The sequence below is a fragment of the Tachysurus fulvidraco genome, chromosome 6 (genome assembly GCF_022655615.1).
Source record: "Tachysurus fulvidraco isolate hzauxx_2018 chromosome 6, HZAU_PFXX_2.0, whole genome shotgun sequence".
Lineage (NCBI taxonomy): Eukaryota > Metazoa > Chordata > Actinopteri > Siluriformes > Bagridae > Tachysurus > Tachysurus fulvidraco.
In genome coordinates this window covers 12,370,273-12,392,087 of record NC_062523.1, presented here as the reverse complement: position 1 = coordinate 12,392,087, position 21,815 = coordinate 12,370,273, and the positions used below count along the sequence as shown (strand labels likewise).

The 21,815-nt window shown below is 37.3% G+C and overlaps 1 protein-coding gene across 7 annotated transcripts; it reads left to right on the top strand.

Annotated features, from left to right (window-relative positions):
- Nucleotides 1-91: 91 nt before the first annotated feature.
- On the top strand, nt 92-21,270 carry abi2a (abl-interactor 2a). 7 transcript variants are annotated; one of them, XM_027164499.2, is made up of 12 exons: nt 93-341; nt 12,447-12,614; nt 13,697-13,873; nt 14,096-14,113; nt 15,370-15,467; nt 16,050-16,199; nt 17,603-17,721; nt 18,116-18,376; nt 19,325-19,486; nt 19,848-19,928; nt 20,288-20,458; nt 20,849-21,270. In XM_027164499.2, exons 1-12 carry the CDS (start codon nt 225-227, stop codon nt 21,022-21,024), a joined length of 1,698 nt encoding a protein of 565 aa, XP_027020300.2. In that variant the 5' UTR covers nt 93-224; the 3' UTR covers nt 21,025-21,270. The 7 variants fall into 7 exon arrangements, with proteins under 7 accessions (XP_027020301.2, XP_027020300.2, XP_047670885.1 ...); XM_027164500.2 differs by lacking the exon at nt 19,848-19,928 and having other exon boundaries at nt 92-341; XM_047814929.1 differs by lacking the exon at nt 14,096-14,113 and having other exon boundaries at nt 125-341.
- The last annotated feature ends 545 nt before the right edge of the window (nt 21,271-21,815 follow it).

The following is a 21,815-nucleotide window of genomic DNA, read 5'->3' as shown; positions in this document are numbered from 1 at the left end:
TTATACTTAAGAATTTTTAGATTAAACTCCTATCCAAAGCTCTCTTCTGGGCTAGATCCCAAACGCTTTTCTGCTCCCTTAAGAGTGTGGAGTACGACGCGTATGGAGCCGTATCCTGTAGTGCACTACGTATCCATTATCAGTGATTTGGGATTAAACCCATTTGAATGAGCGCGTTTGAGTGTGTGTGTGCGCGCGCGTGTGTGTTGAAAAAGATGTAAAAGATGGCGGAGCTACAGATGCTCCTGGAGGAAGAAATTCCTGCCGGACGGAGAGCTTTGCTGGACAGTTTCACCAACCTTGAAAGAGTCGCTGAATACTGCGAAAGTAATTACGTGCAGGTAATCCAGAGAAACGGGTTTTACTGGAGTGTTTTTAAACTTGTTAAAGTCGCGTTAGTAGACTGGGAATAATCAGCTAACTGATTAGCATCGCGCTAACCGATTGATATTTAACGGCTGTTCTGGTTCAGTGGAGTCAACACGCGCTCCACGGATCTGATCCGTAAGGTTTATGATTTTACCTGCTCAAAATATGCGCTTTGACTCAAATAATCTCGTGTTTCGTTAACTCGGGTTTTATAACAAAAAAAAAAACAAAAACACAGAATTGTTAAATATACAGTGGAGTGAGATGGGACTGAGGGAAAAGTTAGTTAACTGTGGTTCAACAGGGTTGTGTGGCTCGTGTTGTTTACTGTGTAAGAGTAACAGAAGAACATGATAATGTAGAAGAGTAACAGAAGAAAAGAACATAATGTGTAAGTGTAACAGAAGAACATGATAATGTAAAAGAGTAATAGAAGAGAACATAATGTAGAAGAGAAGAACATAATAATGTAGAATAGTAACAATCAGGAGACAAATCGTGTCCTTTGAGACCTTCTGTTCAATTAAACATCTTAAGATGAAAGCTTTGCTTGTCCTTATGGTGGTGGTGTTATTGGTGGTGGTGGTGTTATGGAAGGAAAAATATTTAGGGACAAGCAAGTGTAGAAATCAAATCAAATGTAATGTCTGTTTTGAAAATTTGTTGGATTTTATTCTAGTAGATTTGCTACAGAATTTATACATATAAAATAAGAGACAGAGAGAGATCACAGCAGCCAAACTTTATGAACATATTAATTATTGTAGATTTTATTAAAGATTATTAGTGAGACTTATTGTGCAGAAAGACATTGTGTTCAAATGAATCCCCTTATAAATCTCAAGATTTTTCTGTTGAAGCTTATAGAGAATAACAGCTTTCAAGCCACCCAACGAACCAATATTTTTGTTCAAAATAAAAAAACTATATAATCAAGGTCACAGACTTTTTTTCTGTATTTAATATTTTGACTGGCATTTCACGTGTTTGTCCCATAGTATCTAGCCGTGCATTCATAATACAACAATTTGGTTATCAGGAGTGAGTCCAGAAAAAAATGTATTAGGTCACAATATGTAGTGAATGTTCTCTTCACTGCATTAATGGCAAAATCCATTTGTTTTGCCAAATAAGTCTATATGATTGACCATTTAAAAAAAAAAAACAATTAAATAAATACATTGAGTATATTGTTTTATTTTAAATAAGAGTAACATTAATGTTATACAAATCTTCATATTTGTTTGATTCCATATTAATTTATTTACCTTATAGCACCCTGTAAGCTAAATATTGAGCAGACATTTATTGGGCGTCTGCCCTCGTTCAGTTTGTCCATTTTGCACAGCTTGAAAGACCATAACAATCCTGCTGTAACGTCACAAGAGGCTGTTGGCATGAAGGGCAGAAGGCACTGGTTTTTCCACACCATCCTCCTGCATTGAGGTTCCCATTGGCACACTTATGTTTCAGCAACTAGATCTTGAAGCTCTGCCATGCCAAGCCTGTTTGCCATATGGTTACTTAATCACAGATTTGTTGTCGTTGGGTTTGAGTAGTAGACAGTGTTGTGTCCTAATTTAAAGTCATTCAGGATGTATATCACTCTAGAAATGCCTGGGCTTAATGTCTGTGGATGTTTTAGGATTCATGCCTTTTTTTTTATTCATATCTTGTGTGTTTAAGAAAATTGAACTCAAAATGAGGAGTTTTGTGTGTGTATATATACAGATGATAAACGTTGTGGATGCTAACCATTTAAAATTTGCGACTCTGCCTTAAACCCTAATGCTGTGATTTTGCCGCTAGGTTTGTACAGCTGTATGATGTACTGTGATCTTACCATTGAGTATGCTTAGTGCTTCTCCTAATGTGTTTAATTTTTCAATTAATTTCAAATTTATTTGTATAGCACTTAAACTGGACATTGTCTTAAAGTAGCTTTACAGAACACAAACATAAAACAAGAAATTTACTTTTTTGATAAACAGTAATATTTGTGGATAGTTAATGTAATATCCAGCCAAGCAGCAAGTCTGTGTTTTGATAACTTTGTTGATTGGTAAAATAATAATAATAATTATTAATAATCATCATGTTCTAAATAATCCTACCCTGTTCTTCCCCATCACCAGTTTCACCAGCTTGTTGTCAAATTGAAAGGAATATTGCACCAATTGTTTTCCCTAACATGATTGTTTTATTAGCTTTGGGAGGATTCATTGTGTGCTCATTTTGTTTTTGTCATTCCTTTCTGATGCTGTGATGTTTTTAAACCCTGTTTCTATGATTTCTCGGCAATGAGGTAATACAAGCTGCACCATGCTGTGTTCCCTGAGAAGATGATGAAGTTTTATTTTGTACTTTGGAACAATTCAGTCATCAAACATTTAGTGGCTCTTTACTGCCATGCCATTGTTTTAGGAAAAGATATTGCAACTAGATCATTTATTGGACATTTGTTACAGGTACATCACAATCAAATTTAAATTGACTATTTGAAAAATGTAAAGAATTAACATGAGAAACTTTCAGCTTAACCATGCCCCTTTTGATAGCAGTTGCTAAAACTTAAAGTATGCATGTCAATTGGTTATGGGCAAATTGCAGCATAAATCTGCATAGATTTGCACAGTGAAATTGATTTTGCATAGATAAACAATCATATGAAGGCTGTGTTGTTCTGGTGTAGGGCTATAGAATTACAAGAAAGTGCTGTTTGTTAGAACAAATCTAACATGCTGGATGACAGCTGTGCTTGGCCACGTATTGGTCTTTCACATATGGTGTCAAGGTTTGCAAAAGACAGTCAACGTGTCCCCCAACACTGTAGAATACATTATGAGCATATTAAATATTTTTATCAAGGTTATCAAGACAGGACTGTGGGTTTGAGACTAGATTACATTCTGTAATCTGTAGAGCTGATCATTAAGACCAGACTAAAATCTTTGCACATTCTGCAACTTTAGGGAATCTGCCTGTAGTTCTGTAGTGTTGCAAAGGTATTACAAGACCGACAGCAATCTCTTTAATGCCGTAGATCATCCTCTTAACTATACACATGTATTTTGGGATGTGAGTGAAACTCTTATGTGTTTTTTCTTGGCTCTTTTTGGATTGTTTATTGTGTTTAGGAAAAACTCGCATATATCCTTATTTGATCTTAATACAGAGTATTGATTATGTACTTGTATACATTATATGGCCAAAGTATGTGGACACATGATTATTATCCCATATGTGGTTCTTTCTTAGACTGTTGTTAGAAAGTTATAGGATGGATGTCTTGTATGCTGTAGCATTTCAATTTTCCTTCCATGGCAATAAGGTGCTCAAACCTGTTTCAGCATGATCACATATCCCAACAGCCATGCTCCAAAATAATACTGTAGTGTAGTTTGCTTGTTCTGTGTATGCTCTGTGATCTCCTTGATCATCACAAATTTCAATCTAACACTTCACTTGCCTCCATTTATCAGCATCAGAGACACAGACTTGTGTCTGTGTACATATGAGTCATGGAGTTCAGTGTTGAGCTTTGTGTTGTAGGCGTGACGTCCACAGGCCCCTGCCTCCTGCAGCTGTTTTTAGTTAGCTTGTGCTGAGTACAGGGCCACAGGTAATTGGAACCATGTTCGATAGCTCAGAGCAGTGTGTGGTTTAGAGAACACTGAAAGGGCCTGAGAACATCAGGGTATCATAAAGGTGTGGTGTTTCTACCATGTTTGTTTGGTTCATCACCCTGGAGACAGTATGACATTTTCTCAACACTGTATTGGTGCAGTATTCCTATTTGGATCAACCCATGATGGATAAGTAAACTCAGTATAGGCCACTTTTTTTACATATGAAGATGACATGGCTAAGAAGAACCAAGAAGAAAGTAATAAGCAATTTAAGACTCAATCTGTGCTGTAGTTGTAGTAGATGACCATGCAATTGTTAATGTGGGTGATTCTGTACAGTAGCCATGTAGTAAATATTTAATATATGAAACAAATCTGGTATTTTATTAAGATAATTAAATAAGGTATTGTCTCTTTATTAAAGTTCTAACTTTAGCCATTTCCCCTTGCCAGACAGCAGTCAAGTTTTCATTGTACTATAGGAAATTAACTACATCCAACTGAACACAGTGTAGCCTCTGCAAACATGATTTGACTGGCACAACAGTACAGCTTGCTTCAGTGAGCACCTATCAGAGTTCTGTAAAGTTAATAACTAACATGAACCTAATGCTAGTTTATAGCTAGTTGATCTGGCACTAATACAAATTCCTTGAATGTGAAAACATGCCTGGCAATAAAGCTGATTCTGATTCTGAAATAGTGTAACCCTGCAATACTGCAACACAGCTGATATGATCACAGAGGTCCTCTTGATCTACACCAAGTATATCTATGCAAGGTGGCACTGCATAAGGGTAACTAGTAATCTTTGCTCAGGCTGTGAGATGCTCTGGTCTCGGGAAATGTAAATTGATGATCTACACTTCTGCTGTATTTTTTGTTACCTCGGCAACACAAATTATTGGCCTGCCATGTATGTTGTTTATCTGATATTTATACAGCCTGAATTAAATCTTGCTTTTATCATCTCTAATGATTAATCGAATATTTGAGCCCTTATTTTGATAACAGGGCTAGGAAATATGATATTGATCTTATTTCGCAACACAATATTTAATCATTTGAATGAAATTATTTTACAAGACAATATTAAATAATTACATTTTAATATGAAAATCTACATTGAAAACAATTATATTTAGTTGATTAGTAATAGATACAATTTCTAGCAGTAAATATGCAGCACCATTGCTAGTCTATATGGATTTTTAGCAGTATTCAAGCTTTACACTGTCAAAAGCAGTTATTGTGGTGTTGCTTTACAACCAGTAGTTTGCATAAGCCATGATTTAGTCGTACACAGTGTTTTATGTATGTTGAAATGTCATTCTGAATGTAGTGGCTAATGTGGTGCAGACATTATGAATGTCTTGCACATAATCACCTCCTGAGCAGCTCTGTTTAAGAACATGTAGCACTTACAGCAGTGATACAGTCATGCAGTCATGATACATTATGCAGTGTGAAGCAATATAATTATGCACAGCAAAGTGTTATTTTAACATTTTTATATGACAAAAAATTTTTTAGTTTTTGTTCAGTGATTTATTCAGGCTTTCTTTTAAACTCAGCCTTTCATGAGCTGCACTCATTTTCATTAAAAATCTCTTAATGCACTGTGAAAGAGAGATCAATTACACACAGTGAATGCTGCAGTTACAGCAATTGTGCCACCTGAATGCTCATGGGGATTGTGAAAGATGCTCAAGAGACTGCAATAGATTGCTAAAGTTTTTATGATGTTGTGGCCATTTTCACTGCTCACTGTGGTGTATAAGCTATCATGATGCTTTTATGATGCACAGTATGACAAAGCAAAACTACCTTGTTTAAAAAGAGTGTATAAAAAATACTTGAAAAGAAATGTAACACAACTTTTTACATATATTGTAATCCCAGCCACCCCAGTACATGTGTAATCTGTCACACCAATTAAGCATTATGGAATTCTGCCTTCAGTGTTATACAGATGCCTGTTTTTATTTTATCTAGTGGTTTTAAATCATTTTAGATGTTGGTGACATGTTGGCTTCAGCAGGGGTGGAAATACGGGGTTGGTAATGTAAACAGAGGAGACTGGAAAACGGCTGTCCTTTTAAGGAAGGGTAGCAGTTGCTTTCACTCGTGTGCACGGTTTTGCATTTTGTGTGGGCATAGATAGGGACAACATGGTGAGATATCAAGAGATAAATGATCGTGTTTTTCTACTTTTAGTTTTTTGCGGTTTAGTTACTGAAAGGTGATTTCTGAGTGCCACAGGCAAACCTTCAAACTGAACTTTTGTGCAGACTTAGAAAATGTCTTTGTGAAATGTTCATTCATTTTAATAGTGGTTTTTAATATACAACTCTTTGTGCTATAATAGCTGTTCTAGATTTTCATTGCTTTGTACCAGTAATCTGCTGAGCTGCTGTCATTCTCACAGCTGCACAGATATTGATTTGTAATAACCCTTTAAAAAAAACATAAATGGAATTGACTTTTTCATTGTGTGCAGGGAACAATGAAGCAGGGAGAGCAGAACTCTCAGACTTTAGTGGCACTCAATCTTAAGTAGCTGGCAGTAATCGAACTTTTGCAGTTATTTTTAGGTTCTACAAACATACGTGTGTGGACACATCTGCTACACGAGTGGCATTGTACTTTCTTGTGCATCTGTGTAAAATTTCAGATGTAAATCTGGATTAAAAGTGACATCCACTCAACTCAAGCTGAGCTGTAATGTTAAGCGATTTCATGCTAAGAGATACTCAACAGTCCGATGAGCTCTGTTTCTCTTTAAAACTTTCTGCATCATCAAGGTGATCTTGGTGAGATACATTTGGAGGCATTGGATGCAAACTGAACCACTGTTGGGACCACATGTGTATGATATCTTTTACAAAGCTTTCAGAAAAGGGTTCTTTGTTTATGTTGTACAAAACATGTATGCAATATTTTGAAGTATGGTGTAATATGCAGATGCAGGTCATATTTAAATTAATCTTTTGTTTTACCTTTATGTTCTGTAAAGCTGCTTTGAGACGATGTCAATTGTTAAAAGCACTATATACAAATAAATTTGAATATTTAATTCACAGATTCTTAGTCAAGGCTATTCATCAACTGATTACTCTAACATGAAGTATTTATTTTGAAACTCGCATGAATGTTTCAGAATGATAAACATGACCGCATTGCTCATAAATAATTCACACAATTCCTTGATTGTCCATTTGCAATGATTTGCCACATGAAAGTGATTATGAAACCCATCTGTGGTGATGTAGGAAGCTGTATTAGTCTTGTCTATGAGCAAAAAATCAGAGCGTGTATAACTTGATGCTGTATTAAAATGCATACATATATTTTAGGTCAGTACACGAGGTGCACTTATGTAATGTAGTGCATACCGTGAAATTTAAATTAGTGGGCGTGGAAGAAAAACATGGAGAAAGTCATGTATGCTGATAAATCCCACAAACCAATCCCGAGCAGGAGGAGGAACTTGTTGTGAAATGAGGCGCAACATCAGTGGTATGGAAAAATTAATAAAATAAGACGAGAAAGACTATTCTTTATTTTTAAAGTGTTAAAGTGGTATTTCATATATTAAGCACATTCCTTTTTGTTGATTTACCTGAAAAATTATTCCGTGATATATACCGCTACCGTGAAATAAAATAACTTATTCCGTGAAACAGATTTTTGGTCATTCCGCCCACCCCTAATTGCTGCCTTAAAAAATATAGGATAACATACAGTATCACTGGCTTTATCACCAAGTGACCAAATGACAGGCAGTCAGCTAAAGAATAAGATATTATACATGTATTTATTGTTTTAACTCACATAAGCTATTGTTTTATTCTGGAGGTCAAATAAATGATCCATTCAGATCATCACACGTGATGTCTGCCTGAATCAGACAGCACTGCATCACTAAATCCGTTATGTGGTCCATCTTTATACATTCTGAAAGATTAGTAGTATCAGTACTTATTTCCTTAAGTGTACTTAAGTGTTTAAGATAGTTGGTGCAGGATTTACGTTTTATAATAAAATGGGGTCGAAGCTAGGTGTATACAGTAATCTGGTGAGAGAAAGATGATTCAGGACCAGGCTGACTTTTATTTCTTCTCTATGCAATCCGTGGTGTTTTAGCTTCCCTAGGATGGATTTTTCTCTTCAGTGAAGAGAAGATGAACCTCCGTTTACCTCTTGATCAATGCATCAGAAGCAGATCAGAGTACTGAGAGGGACAAAGGGAATGACTGAAATGATCTGGAGACTGAAGGCAGAAAGGGGAGCAGTATGCTGTGCAAAATGGAAGTGAGAGAAAGACTTAAAGAAAGTAGAGGGTTAAGTGGACAAGGGCATCTGTAGAGTTATGGTCTGCTGTCAGTGTTTATAATGGTCTAGACTTAAAAACTCCTGGGCCATGGCCAAGTGTAAGAAGCGTTGCACTTATGTATGACAACAATTTTCCAACAATTTAGGGAATGCCTACATATGGCTGTGATGATCAGCTGTCCATATATCCGAATCTTTATTGCCAGGCATGTTTTCACATGCGAGGAATTTGTTTTAGTGCCAGAAGCTCCACAGTCTAACAGAATGACATATACAGTGTAATTGTATGTACACATTTACAGATGTGAAATGTGCAGTTTAAATATACTTATGAAATATACATATACAAATATAGGCAATTGTATGTACAAATTTGCGAGTGTGAGAAATGTACAATTGAGGTATAAAATATATACAATTTGTATGTACACATGTGCAATTGTGAAATGTGCAGTTGAAGTAAACAGTATATTTTAAGGATAGGATGGGGAAAATTAACCAGATGCTCCAACAACTGATCTTTTGATTTTGTGTACAGTGGTGTTGGACTTGGGTCAAAAAAGGATGATACAGGATGACAAAAAAGATGCATTTTTCAGGATGATAAATTTTCAAATGATTAAGTTATTTACTTTGTACTTTCTATATATGACTGTAGTTAAGCAAGTATTTCAAACTCTCATTGAAAATTTTAAAAATTTGATTGCACTCTTGCTCACCTTGAAAAACGTCCATTCCACACAAATTTAGCCGATGCTTATAACGAAGGCTGTGATGTCAGTGTGTTAATTGTTATGTGTTATGTTTGCACTATGTTCTGTGTGAGTGGTCAGTGGCGTATGCCATGTTTGCTATTTAAACAGTCATGTAATAGCTGTCATTTGTATTCATCTGTCTTGTATTTGGTTGTCATTGTGCAGTGTAATATTACAAGAAACCAGTGGCAAATTCCTTGAATGTTCAGGCATAATAAAGACAAAAAAGCTGGTTCAGATCTGTGTATCTTCCAGTGTGATTCCAGTGATTGATTAGTGTATTCATCTGTTGAAAAATCATAGAAGAGATGCGTGTGTGAATACACCATTGCTCCCAGGTCTCTTTGTCATGTTTCTTTGTTCAGTCTTTCGAATATAATTTTCTAGCTTTTTCAGTTTTTATTCTAAAATATGGGTCATCTTCAGGATTGTTTTGAAATATTCTTTTTTAAAACTAAAATATTCCAGCATCTCCTCTTGGCCAAGTTCTAATACAGATCTGTGTGTGGGTGTGTGTGTGTGGGTGCAACATTATTAACTGGCCATGTGCTGCACTGCTGTGCTCTTCAGTTCAGATTGGGATTCGCTATGAAAGAGTTCATAAAGTCTGTAAAACATATAGTAATAGGAAAATGTGTCCTGACTTGTCATTTTAAGATACTCAAATTGTGCTGCTGTAGAAAAAGTAAGCTTTACCACACACAGAACTGCTGTTACTTTTCATCTTGGATGGCTGTGAGTCAAGACCACCATCAAGAGTTTTTCTTTCCTTTAATTTCGTTGTTTTTGCTCTTTGGTGCCTAGACACCCACTGCTCAAGAATGTAAGGTATTAGTGTTGCTGGAAGACTTCTGTCTGATTGCTGTCTTCCGTGGCCAGGCAGCAGGCAGGACAAAAAGTGCACTCCATATGCTGATCAGTCATTAACATGTAGTGAATCAGTTCATTTCTCTGTATCATTTTAAAATGTTTCAGTTGAAAATAATAAAATGAAAGACAGAAATGTAAGCCGACAGTTAACTTACCTGTATTCTCACAGACATTTTGCTCCATTTGACTTTTTTATAAACATTAAAACTGCAAAATAGTATCGTTATTTGGTTTAATTTTACTCCAATTACCCAACTCAATTTCATTGGTGAGTTAGTTATCTAACAAACTAAAGTTAATTTCTCATAATTCATTACAAACAATAAAGCAAATTTCTTTGCATCAACTTTGCTTCAAGTCTAAGAATTGATCTCTTGAACAATATATTATTGTCACTGCAGTATTTAAGCTTGTGTGCATTTTTCACATTACAATACAGAATCTTCAACATCTGAACAACTCGTTTTAAAGGATTGTATACATTTAAAGTATTGTTTGTTTCTCTTAGTAGTCCTATCATAGGTTTGTTTGTTTCTTGCTCTTTCACCCAGTCGACTAAGCCAAATTCTGATTATTTAGAAGTTAATTCTTGTTTCTTGCTACCGTTTTTGCTGTGGTCAGTGTAATGTAATCCACGGCTGAGGACTCATTACATTCAACACTATGTAATTACACTGAAGCCCTGCTGCCTTTACTGTTTGTGTGTGTGTGAGTGAGTTTGTGTGTGTGTGAGTGAGTTTGTGTGTTTGTTTCTCTGTGTGTGTGTGTGCAGTCTCAATTACGAGGTCTATTTCTGTACTTAACCCATACATAAGGCATACCGTATTATAAGGTGCATGCTAAAACATACGGTCTACAAAAAAGGTGACAGAAGCAAAACAGTGAGTTTAGTTGAACTTTATTCTACTATTTAACAATACACACACACTATTTTTTTAATCAATCTTCTTCCACAAATCCGTCTTCTTAACTTGGCGCAGTACATTTTCTTGCTTCCTCCACTTCTGAACCATAGATTCATTGATGTTGAATACTTTCAGCTGCTCTATTCCCATTTACAACCATGTAACTGATTGTCTGTAGTATGAATCGTGCCTCATAAGCACTAAGCATCTGATTTTTATTGGCGGAAGGCAAACCAACTTAAGGAGCATTTACCGCCACCTACTGGACTGGAGTGTGGAGCGCATAACGGTTAGGAAGAAACAAATGTTGTTTTGCAACATACCGGTAGTATACCTACTGGAGGCCTGGCGAAGATAAGCGTACGTACTGTACGTATTACGTAATGTCCTCTGATTGGTTTATCGCTGCCAGTGTGCGTAGTGTATTTATTACGTTCCTGTGTTAGCGGGAAATGGTCTGTCAGTCAATCTAGTGGAGCGCTTACCAAAGTCGCACAACAACATTTTTACAGATTTTTGGAACTCGGTGCACACACAAGGCGCAATGGGTTATTAGGCCGATTTTTGAGAAAATTGAAGTCTTTTAGGTGCGCCTTATAGTGCAGAAAATACTGTACTAGAAAAATAGATTGTTGTAAAGGAATACTGGACAGTTACATAAAGCATTTCACTGCATGTCTTACCCCTGTATGTATGTGACAAATAAAATAAAATTTGAAGAACAAAGTATTTTTACTGTGAAAAATTCCTTAACAATGACTATAGGAATAAATTACAAATATTTCAAAATGGTTTTTTTTGTTTTTTTTTTGTTTTTTCCCCCCTCCAATTGTTACCTGTTAAATATTCAATGCTCCATAGAGCACAACATCTGAACTAATCTCAGCATGATTCATTCTGCACATAGGAGTGTACTGATTTTTTTTTTATTTTTATGATTTATGTAACGATGTGGAAATCTTGTCATAGTCACATGTTGTAATGAGAAGATCATTCGTGCCTGGCTGAGCTCTGGGTGAAGCCATAGTTCAATGTCCCCTCCTGTCACAACTCTGTCACAACGATGGTTATTGTATTACACACACACACGCACGTGCGCTCGTGCACACACACACACCCCAGAGTCACTTCGGGGGCTCAGTTCAGGACTCACAGCTCATAGTCATGTGATATACTGAAAAAAGTGCTGAGATCCTGACATTCCTCACAGTGTACACAAACAAAGCAACACAAAGTGTAACTATTTTTTTGCATGTGTATCTGAAAGATATTTAATTGTTAACGATCAAAACAGGCCTTTCTTTTGATTTAATACAAAGCCCCTTTTAATAGTATGTTTACTGTATTTGTATCTATAATGATTATATTCCAATTGATGATTATGATCAATTTGGACTCTTTAGCAGAATTAGCAGAAGTGTTTCCTAAATTTATCATGACACAAAATGTTCTGCTCTGTAGTGGAAATAAATCAAAGGAGTACTCACAAGGAATTCTCAATAAATGCCAAAAATAGATTTATACCATTTTAAATCGTATTGTTACCTACCTGACTGTTCTTTTCCTCTCTGCCTTTATTCCAGTCTCAAGATAAGCACAGAGCACTAGAAGAAACAAAAAACTACACAACTCAGTCTCTGGCCAGTGTTGCCTACCTGATCAATACACTCGCAAATAATGTGCTGCAGATGCTGGATATCCAGGCGTCACAGCTACGCCGGATGGAGTCCTCAATCAACCACATCTCGCAGGTAAGCTCAGAACTAACAACAGAGAACGAACCTCCACTTTTCCACCTTGATCTGTCCTAACTGGATAACTTCTAGGAAAATACATTCATTATGAGGTAATGCAGCTACAGTAGTATAAATTGTTCTTGGCGTGACATAAAAACAATAGTCCTAAAACAGTGCTCTATAGCAGAGGTCATCAACTGGCTGCCCACAGTGCAGATGTGGACCAATGAGAGTATTCCAGCACACTGAACCATGTACTTAAACTGTAGTTCAGCTACTCTAAACGTGGACCAGCTTGGCATCTGCAGCAGAGGACTGGTTGTGGATCATCTTATCGCATGTATTTGTCTCAGTTATATAGCTGAGGGCAAATCATCTGAGCAGAGATTATCTATTTAAAATCTACTTTTTTTTAATACATCTTCAATTTTTTTTAAAATTATTATTTATTTCTTTTTTTATTCTTCCTGCATGAAATTCAAAATAGGTCTCATCTGTGTAGGGTCACAGACTTAATGTTTACACACCAAAACACAGCTGATGTCACATTTTAGTTATGTTAGTTAGTTATCTGGACCTTTTGTAGGGAATTTTAGGTAAACTGGAGCACGTCTTTATTTGCACGTTTGCTCACATTCAGCTGCACTTTTTGGTTACAGACTGTTAGCCTTGAAGCATGACTATCACTTAATGCTGAAAATGATTGACTCCTGTGTGAGGAACTTGAGGAGCTTCCCTCAGTTGACTTTTTTATGTAACAGCTGTTGACCGTGCATCCAACAGGATTAAACACTGCTGCATCTCTAAGCCATTAATCAGCTTTATCTTTTCATCTAGCCTTTTCAACGCAAGCTCTTCTTGTGCAGAAGGCTTATAGATGGTCTTGCTGTTGAAAAGTGTAATTGTGTAAGTGCCTGTGTATGTATCCTTAGATTTAAGGCATTTTATATTTTGAAGTGTTTCGGAATTTTGTTGATTCACTGCCTCTGTCGGTCTGTTTCAGTATCTGGGCTTGTGGTTTGTTGCTCTAAAGGTTTTGTGTGTATGAATGATTCCGATCTAAAGGGATTCCCCTTGTGTCTGTTGCTATCCTACAGACAGTGGATATACACAAGGAAAAGGTAGCAAGAAGGGAGATTGGCATCCTGACAACCAATAAAAACACCTCTCGCACCCACAAAATTATTGCTCCAGCCAATCCTGAGCGTCCAGTGCGTTACATACGGAAACCTATCGACTACAATGTGCTGGATGATATTGGCCATGGAGTAAAGGTACGATCACATGATACAAAAATGAATGGTTTTCTTCCCCGATAGATAACTTGAAAATCAATTAAAGCATGATGGCTCTGTTCACTAAGAGTGGTTGGTGTTTTGTTTGTACTAACCGATGTTGTTGCATAACCAAGCGTCTAAACTGTCTCTGAACTGTCACTAACCTGTGCTTCTGTGCTTTTCCTTGGCTTTTTTTCTCTGCTTCATTCTTGATTTAAGTGGTTGCTTAGGTTCAAGGTAAGGGCATCATATGGTGTTTTGTGAGAAGGTCAGCTGAATTGGGGGAAGAATGATTTCTTAAAATTGATTTCTAGAAGAGCCATTGTAACAGCCAGGCTTTTTGTTTTTGAACAGCCTTTATCTGCAAGCAACTATACGTCTCAAACCAAAGTGACATTTTTCTTTCTTCTGTGTAATAGATCAAGGAATCAGACTCCAAGAAATCAGTCTTTACCATATATACATTTTTTCCTTGACCACCTTTTGCAAGTGTCATTGTGCATGTTGTATATTTCATGATTCATACAGTGTGGTCCTTGTGTGCCTGTTGCCCATATGTTAAGCTGCCAAAGTGGCATAAGCTGCTTCCTGTCTTGGTGTGCCTAGATGATTATATCCATGCCTTCACTGTGCCAATGGGAACTTTCACACTGATTTTGGATTGGTGTCAGGAAAGTGGATTGGCGAGAATGTGTCTGTATATGTGTGTAGGTAAGTCAGGGCGGTTCTAGGATTGTTTTTTCCATGGGGGCTAGAGGCAAAATGTTATAAATAGGCCTTGTTGAATTATAAATATGGTGATCCAGCTTAGTGAGCTTTATTATAAAAAAAAAAAAAAAAAAGGGAACAGGAAATTGGAATGATTTACCTCAATTGGTTCCTCTTTGTGAAGCAGTATCAGTACAATATCAAGTTAAATATAATAGTATAGTAATCTGTTAACATTGATAATTATATATATAATATATTGCAACAGTGATCGATTGATAGTTTTTCATCTTTTCTTTTCCTTCAGCCAAATTCTTTCATGCAATTCTAACATTCTGACTAACTTTCAATATTTATTCTGTTTCTCCTTTTCACTTACTTTGGACTTTTTTCCTGTTGTAACCTAAATGTCACCACTTTGTGTGTTTGTTTGAATTTATTATACATGAAAGGAAATCTGTAGTCTGTAGTTAATATACTCCTGTAAATCACGAGTAGTTTAAAAATTTGTTAATCAGACAAAAAATACATGTTTTAGACTTTTTGAGAAATCGCACATTGAGTCCAATCCCCCTTTAGCCTCAAAAGAGGGTTCTCTAATCCCCTCCTCTAGAACCGCCCTAGAGGTAAGAGTGTTTATTACGTACAGAATATTTGGTTGCATCAGTGCGTCTGGGTAGGGGCTGTTTTTTTTTCTTCTATTCATTTTATTTATTTATTTATTCATTTTTATTAATTTTTTTAAATTCTTGTTCGTAATTTTATTTCTCATCTTTGTATTTCAGGTTGGAAATCAAAGCATGAAGATGGGGGGTCTTCCTCGGACCACCCCTCCAACACAAAAACCTCCGAGCCCTCCATTACCTGGAAAGGGAACCATAGGGTATGTGCTATATTTCAAGGCCTTAAACGACGGCTGTCTCTTTAAATTTGTAAGCTTTGGAATTTTTTTTGTCCTTCTCAGATGTGAAAGCCGTAATTTACTGCAGCATTTTAGACATTTTGAAACCTGCATCCTGGGTCAGTTTCTCTAGATACTGGCAAGGACGTATGAATTAATAGGCTTTTGGGGGTTTGTATTAATGTTACATGGAAGTGCATTTAGGTCCAGGAGAAAGCGGTGTTAACTTTTATACTTCATTCGTAGTTTAATGTTAATTGTCAGTAGTCTTTTAAAATATTTCATTTCAACTATGCATCTATATTAAATATTTGTATATGTATTTACCCCAAGTTCAATGTATTCTGCTTACATACTTCTTTTCTTAGGAACAGAAAATTTAAGTTTTTATAATCATGTATTACATTTTCATCGTTGCTTTATGGGATTCTTGTGTGATTTTTAGGTTTCTCTTTATATACAAAGTCTGTTTATTTTTTATCTTTAAATCTTAGTTATGTAGGTGCTAATAATACCAGCAAATATATGAATATATGAATAGTCATTTCACTCTGCTCCTGACAGGAGACACTCTCCATATAGGACACTGGAACCAGTGCGTCCTCCTGTGGTCCCTAATGACTATGTTCCCAGTCCCACACGCAACATGGCACTTGGGCAGCAGCAGAGTCCTGTGCGCACAGCGTCACTGAACCAGAGGAACCGTACCTATAGGTAACCCTGCCTCATACCGGTGTGCCAATCTGCCCAGTCTTTCCTCTCTCTCCCCCCCCCTCCCCCCCCTTCTGTCACTGTCAAACAATCTTCCCTTTACACACCACCCCAGACACCACAATGCACACACAAAATTAGCCAGCTGGAAACACTTAAAGCATTACATTGTTTACAGACAGCTTTATTTGTAGCATTCAAATGTGTAAACTTAAAATGTTCCCAAATCTTTACCCCTAGTTATATTAAGCTGCAGACCAGAATATAAACAGACTAGTGAAGAGAAGCGCCTAATGCACTGCCATTGACAGGCGAGCTGCTTAAGGGTTCTAAAGGTGCTTGTATTCAGTATAATGACTCATCTATGACTTTTTTTTTTTTTTTTTTGTCCCTAGAGGGGGAATCATGAAACAAAGGACTTCTGTCTACTCCTAGTTTGCTTCCTCCTTTTAAAGCCTGAGACATTTTACTCTGTGTCCGAGTTTATGTAACTGTGCTCTGCCAGCTTGGTCTGTTAATATGCCATCTGCCGTGTCCACCCTCAACGCACTCCAGAAAGATACAGCAGAGAATGCAGAGAGTTAGAGTTTAATCACATTCACAGCCTCACAATCATGCAGTAACATGTATACATGTTTTCTGAGGAAGATCTTTATCATGTGTACGGGTAGCAATTTCACAAAACATGCTGAGCAAAAACCACACAGAAGGATCATATTTGTAAGCAAACTTCCGAAATTCTACAGCATGAAGCACAGTACATCGTTATTATGTAGACATGAAACTTAATGATGCTTTAGTCTTAATTTGATTGTAAATCAAAATTATAGGTCTAGCTGAAGCTCAGCCTGAACACGGAACCCAAGGCTGTAAAAAGATTTGCATAAAGCAGGCAGTTAAACAGCTGTAAAATTGTGTTCTAAATCCACGGTATACTACAAGATAAAAAGGTAGATGTTTGTTCACTCCATCCTTCTCATATGCAGTGCAATGCTTGAAGTCCATGTAGGAATCACAGCTGTTTCTCTTTAGTTGTTTATTTTCCAAGTTTCCTGTCTCTTAATAATGAATTCATATTCTACTTTGCTTTCCTGATATATATTTCTCCTCAGTTGGTTCTCTAGTTGGGGTTTGATTTCCTTGTATGCTACGGAACATTACAGCAGTCATGATAAACATCATTATTATTAAAGAAATGTGGTCATGAAGACTCGACAGTAATTTGACTTTAATTTATACTATAAGGTTTATGGGTTCGTTGCTGCTTCTCCATTTATCTATCCATTTATTTTTGAGAGCCGTTTCTTTCTTTCTTTTTATGCTGTTTTGTACTGTTTCGGGTTTTGAATGCTGACTGATGGAAGAGTCAACAGGATGTACTGTATACACTCTTGTGTTGTCTGCAGTGGGAGTAGCGGGGGCAGCCATCCAAGCAGTCGCAGCAGCAGTCGGGAAAACAGTGGGAGTGGCAGTGTGGGAGTGCCAATCGCTGTGCCCACCCCCTCTCCCCCTAATGCATATCCAGGTGAAATTTTTCTGTATTATTTATTTATTGTTTTGTTTTGTTTTGTTTTATACAACCTGCTGTACATGTTTTACATATTAAAAAAGCCTTTAATTTATCTGCAGTACACGTACCCTTGAAATTGGTGGGCTGTACTGTCACAGACTCCAGTACTGTACATGCTATATTTTAGTGATAGTTTTGTGCATGCAAGTTCTTCTAGCATGCTTTTAATATCGTTATTTTGTGTTGCGACGAACAGCATTTTGAGCAAGGAGAAAGTTTCTTAACAATGTTCTGGCTGATATGTTCTGCCTAATCTAACACTCACAAAATATCCTTCTAATCAAATAACATGGAGTTTCCTTTGTCTTCTTTTAACTTTACTGTCCGTCTTTTGTCCTTAACTCCAAAGCCTCTGTGGCTGGGGCCTCTAGCTGTTCTTCAGCTTCACTTAACACCACCCAACCTTCTGCTGCCTGTTCTAAGTCTGCCGCCACCCAGTCTTTAACAAACCTCACTACTCCTACTGAGCTTTCCCCCATGTTCCCCCCTGCTGCTGAAGCCATAGCCGAACCCACTTCTTCTCAACCCATTAGTCCTGCTACAGCTACTGCCTCCTCCTCCTCTGCCTCCTCCTCATCTTCTTCCTCTACCTCCACTACCCCTGCACCAGGTGAGTATATCTCCTCACCTTCTATCATTATCTACCCCTGCTGCTTGTGCCATCAGAAACCACTATCATCTCTCAGAATGTTATATCTATTGTCTTCTATATACCATCATCATATTTTTGCTCTTTTCTTTTTCAGCTTCTTTTCATTCTTCCTTATGCTCTTCATGGGCCAGAACATTTTGTGTCCATTTTATTTTCATTAGCATTGTGTTTTAAAACCCTTAACAGTATAATATTATGTACAGTATTAATGAATTAAACTGTACTGTGGCTTAGTTAACAAGGTACTGAGCCACAGTACAGAGAGAACTTTCCACCAAATCAAGTGTCTGCTCACTCATCTCAGTTTTTACCCTGGCATGTAAAACCGGTTTGTTTTTGGTCCTGCACAGCATCAAAGTATTATTTTAGGCTATAAAGTGAATGGTCCAAAATTCAAAGACCTGCTAAATTCTGTTCTCTATTGTATTTATGTTTTCATGCTCATTGCGCACATGGTCTTCTGGTCTTTACAGCTTAGTCCTAACTTCATCCTGACGATAATCCATGTTCTACTGAGAGATGCATTGCCATCAATCTTATGATGTTACAGTATTTAGTTTGCTTATCTAAAGGAATGTTTTCCATTCCTGGTCCTTCTGCTCTGTGCATATAATGCTGTCCCTGCTCTATCACTCCCACATGGACTTAGAAAGGGCCTGCTGATTACTTGGAGGGAACAACAACAAGGAATATGCAGGGCAGGGCAATTCCTATTCAAAGACAATGGCTGGAAATTACAGCTTTAAAGGATCCTGAATCCATTAAGTTATTCACAGTTGTGGTTCTGGGACACAGCGGAACTTTATGGTGTTCATTTTTAAATTCATCGGTGTTAACCTCAGTAATGATTTTGTGGTGCCTTTGTGGTGTCTTATTGTTGTCTTGATCTTTGCTGTATCAACACAGGCACTGCCCCTCAGTTCTACAGTATGAACAGACCTGTACCCAGACAGATCACGCCCCCTGTTGGTGGCTCTCTGCCTTACCGCCGTACACCCTCTGTCAGCAGCCAGTCCTCTATGTCTGCCAGTCAGCAGAATGGAGGACCACACTACAACCAGGGCCAAGGTAAAAGATTTCCACTCTATGGCAAACCATTCAGTCCAACCCATTCATGTCACTGTGCACTTTCTGCTGGTCACTACAGTTAGCACTTGATCATGTGAGACTCAAACATTACCACTTAACCTCTTCACGTATTCTCAGCCAAGCTATGTATATAATACAAAATAGAACCTTACTGCCTGTATGGTTGAGTTCTAATTATTTCATACATGTTTGTCTTTACACTAAAATAACTACCTATTATTTCTCCTGTCTTTCTTTGATCTTCACTCTGCTTTGGTTTACCACCCACCACACTCTTGTCCTGTTTCCCACACTTGCTCTGTGTCTTTACTTCCCTGTGTGGTGTGTGCTGAACCCTCAGTGGCACTTCCTCCCCCCTCCATCCTGCAGATTACTCCTCAGCTTCCTCTCACAGGCTTCGTGGCTCGAGTTCAGGAGACCAGTAAGTGGCTTTGAGCTTCACTGTTGTGCAGATCCTCTTAAACTCTCCAACAGTGCTCCATCCTTTTGTCTGATTCCAAGAGATCAGTGTTCTTCGTCAAAAAAGGAAGAAAATGTGTATTTGCTTTATGGCTCCCTGTTGACACCAGTAGCGGTGTATTGATTTGTTGTTTTTACTGCTGCTTTCTGCATGTTTGTCATTATCATTAGTAAAGCATGTGAGTGTACCCAAAACAAATGCAGTTTTGTTGTCCTCCTTGTGTACCTCCTGCATCGATAAGCTTGCATGACATTTTCTATTTATAAAACACTCCCAGTCTTAACTTTGGGCCTTCAGTTCACAGTTCTTTTCCTTTTCAGTTTCAGATGCTCCACCTCCACCTCCTCCTACAGAAGAGAGTATGTTTCAAGAAGTGCAGCCTCCTCCTCCACCTCTGGAGGATTATGAAGAAGAGTCCTCAGTGGTGGAATACAGTGACCCGTATGCTGAGGAAGACCCGCCTTGGGCTCCATGTGTTTACTTGGAGAAAGGTATATACTAAAACATCAACCGGCATAAAGTATATCCAAATTAAAAAATTAGGCTAAACCAAATACACTCACTTCATTCATTGCCCCTTTTTGTCACTGTTTTGACAATTTTACCTGATGTACTTATACCAGTGCATCACCCACTAGCATGTAACTAACTAATGTTAGGAATGACGCCTTATAAAGTGGCCATTTGAGGCATTTGTCTTACAGTTAATCATCTACAACCCTGTCAAGTTTTTCATCATAAAGCTTCCTCCAGGATCTAAGAAGCAGGCATCTGAATTCCTTTCCATAAATTAAACCATTCTGTAACTTAACCTCTCTTTATGTAGGTAAATAAAAAAAAATCAGTTTTAATAAATATACATTTTTTCCTCTGTTTGTCAGTGGTGGCGATCTATGACTACACACAAGACAAAGAGGATGAACTGTCATTCCAGGAAGGGGCAATCATCTACGTTATTAAGAAGAATGATGATGGTTGGTATGAGGGTGTGATTAATGGCTCTACTGGACTTTTCCCTGGTAACTACGTGGAGTCCATCATGCACTACACAGAGTGATGCTTGAAGCAGTGCAGTCAGCACTAAAGCTAACACACATGGGTACAGCACAGACAGCCGTTACAGCAGATTTCAGGCATATTCAGATATTCAGGCAGGACTAATTGTCATTTGTGAGAAGAGCAAACTTCAGTGGAAGGAAAAATTAAAGTGGACATGTTGGCTTTTCAGAAAAGAAGGCTTGCAGTATTAGAATATTATAAAATGTACTAACAATAAAATCTTGTTACTCTTTTGTTTGATGAAGTATCTGGAGCAGAACCACTATTTTTTGAAGAAGAAAATATATGAAGTACTTTTGTGATTTGAAGACAATATTCATATTTTAAAGCTGGCATTGCTTAAGCAAACTAAATAAGCTGTGTCTAATTTTTTACATAACATGTATGTTATTCTCAGCAGATGTCCTGAAAATGTTTATGAAGACTATGGGTTTACAGGGGTTTTAGTGAAAAGGGAAAACACTACACCCATTCTGCAGGACTTCAGTCAAGGTTCAATAGACTGCTCTAGCATAATTAATGGAAGGATGTCAGGATATATTTAGTTCATACATTTGGAAATGACTTTTAATGTGTGTACTAATGGATTTAATCCTTAAGCAGGGACTAGTTATATCATAGGACTTGGATGGCCTCATATGGTATTTAACTTCCCGAGCTGCCATTTGACGTAACTAGATGTTGGGCAATATTGTAACCCAGGATACAGAGTACGGCAACTTAGTGTCTTAAATACATTTAATACAGTCTTGTAATAAGAACAATTAGTTTGAGGTAGAAGCAAAGGAG

Bases quoted from the DNA above. Each gene is read 5' to 3' on its own strand.
- abi2a (XM_027164499.2), top strand. From the start codon at position 225: ATGGCGGAGCTACAGATGCTCCTGGAGGAAGAAATTCCTGCCGGACGG. The intron at 17,722-18,115 runs GTGAAATTTTTC...TTAACTCCAAAG, and splicing joins TCCCCCTAATGCATATCCAG to CCTCTGTGGCTGGGGCCTCT. The intron at 18,377-19,324 runs GTGAGTATATCT...GTATCAACACAG, and splicing joins CTCCACTACCCCTGCACCAG to GCACTGCCCCTCAGTTCTAC.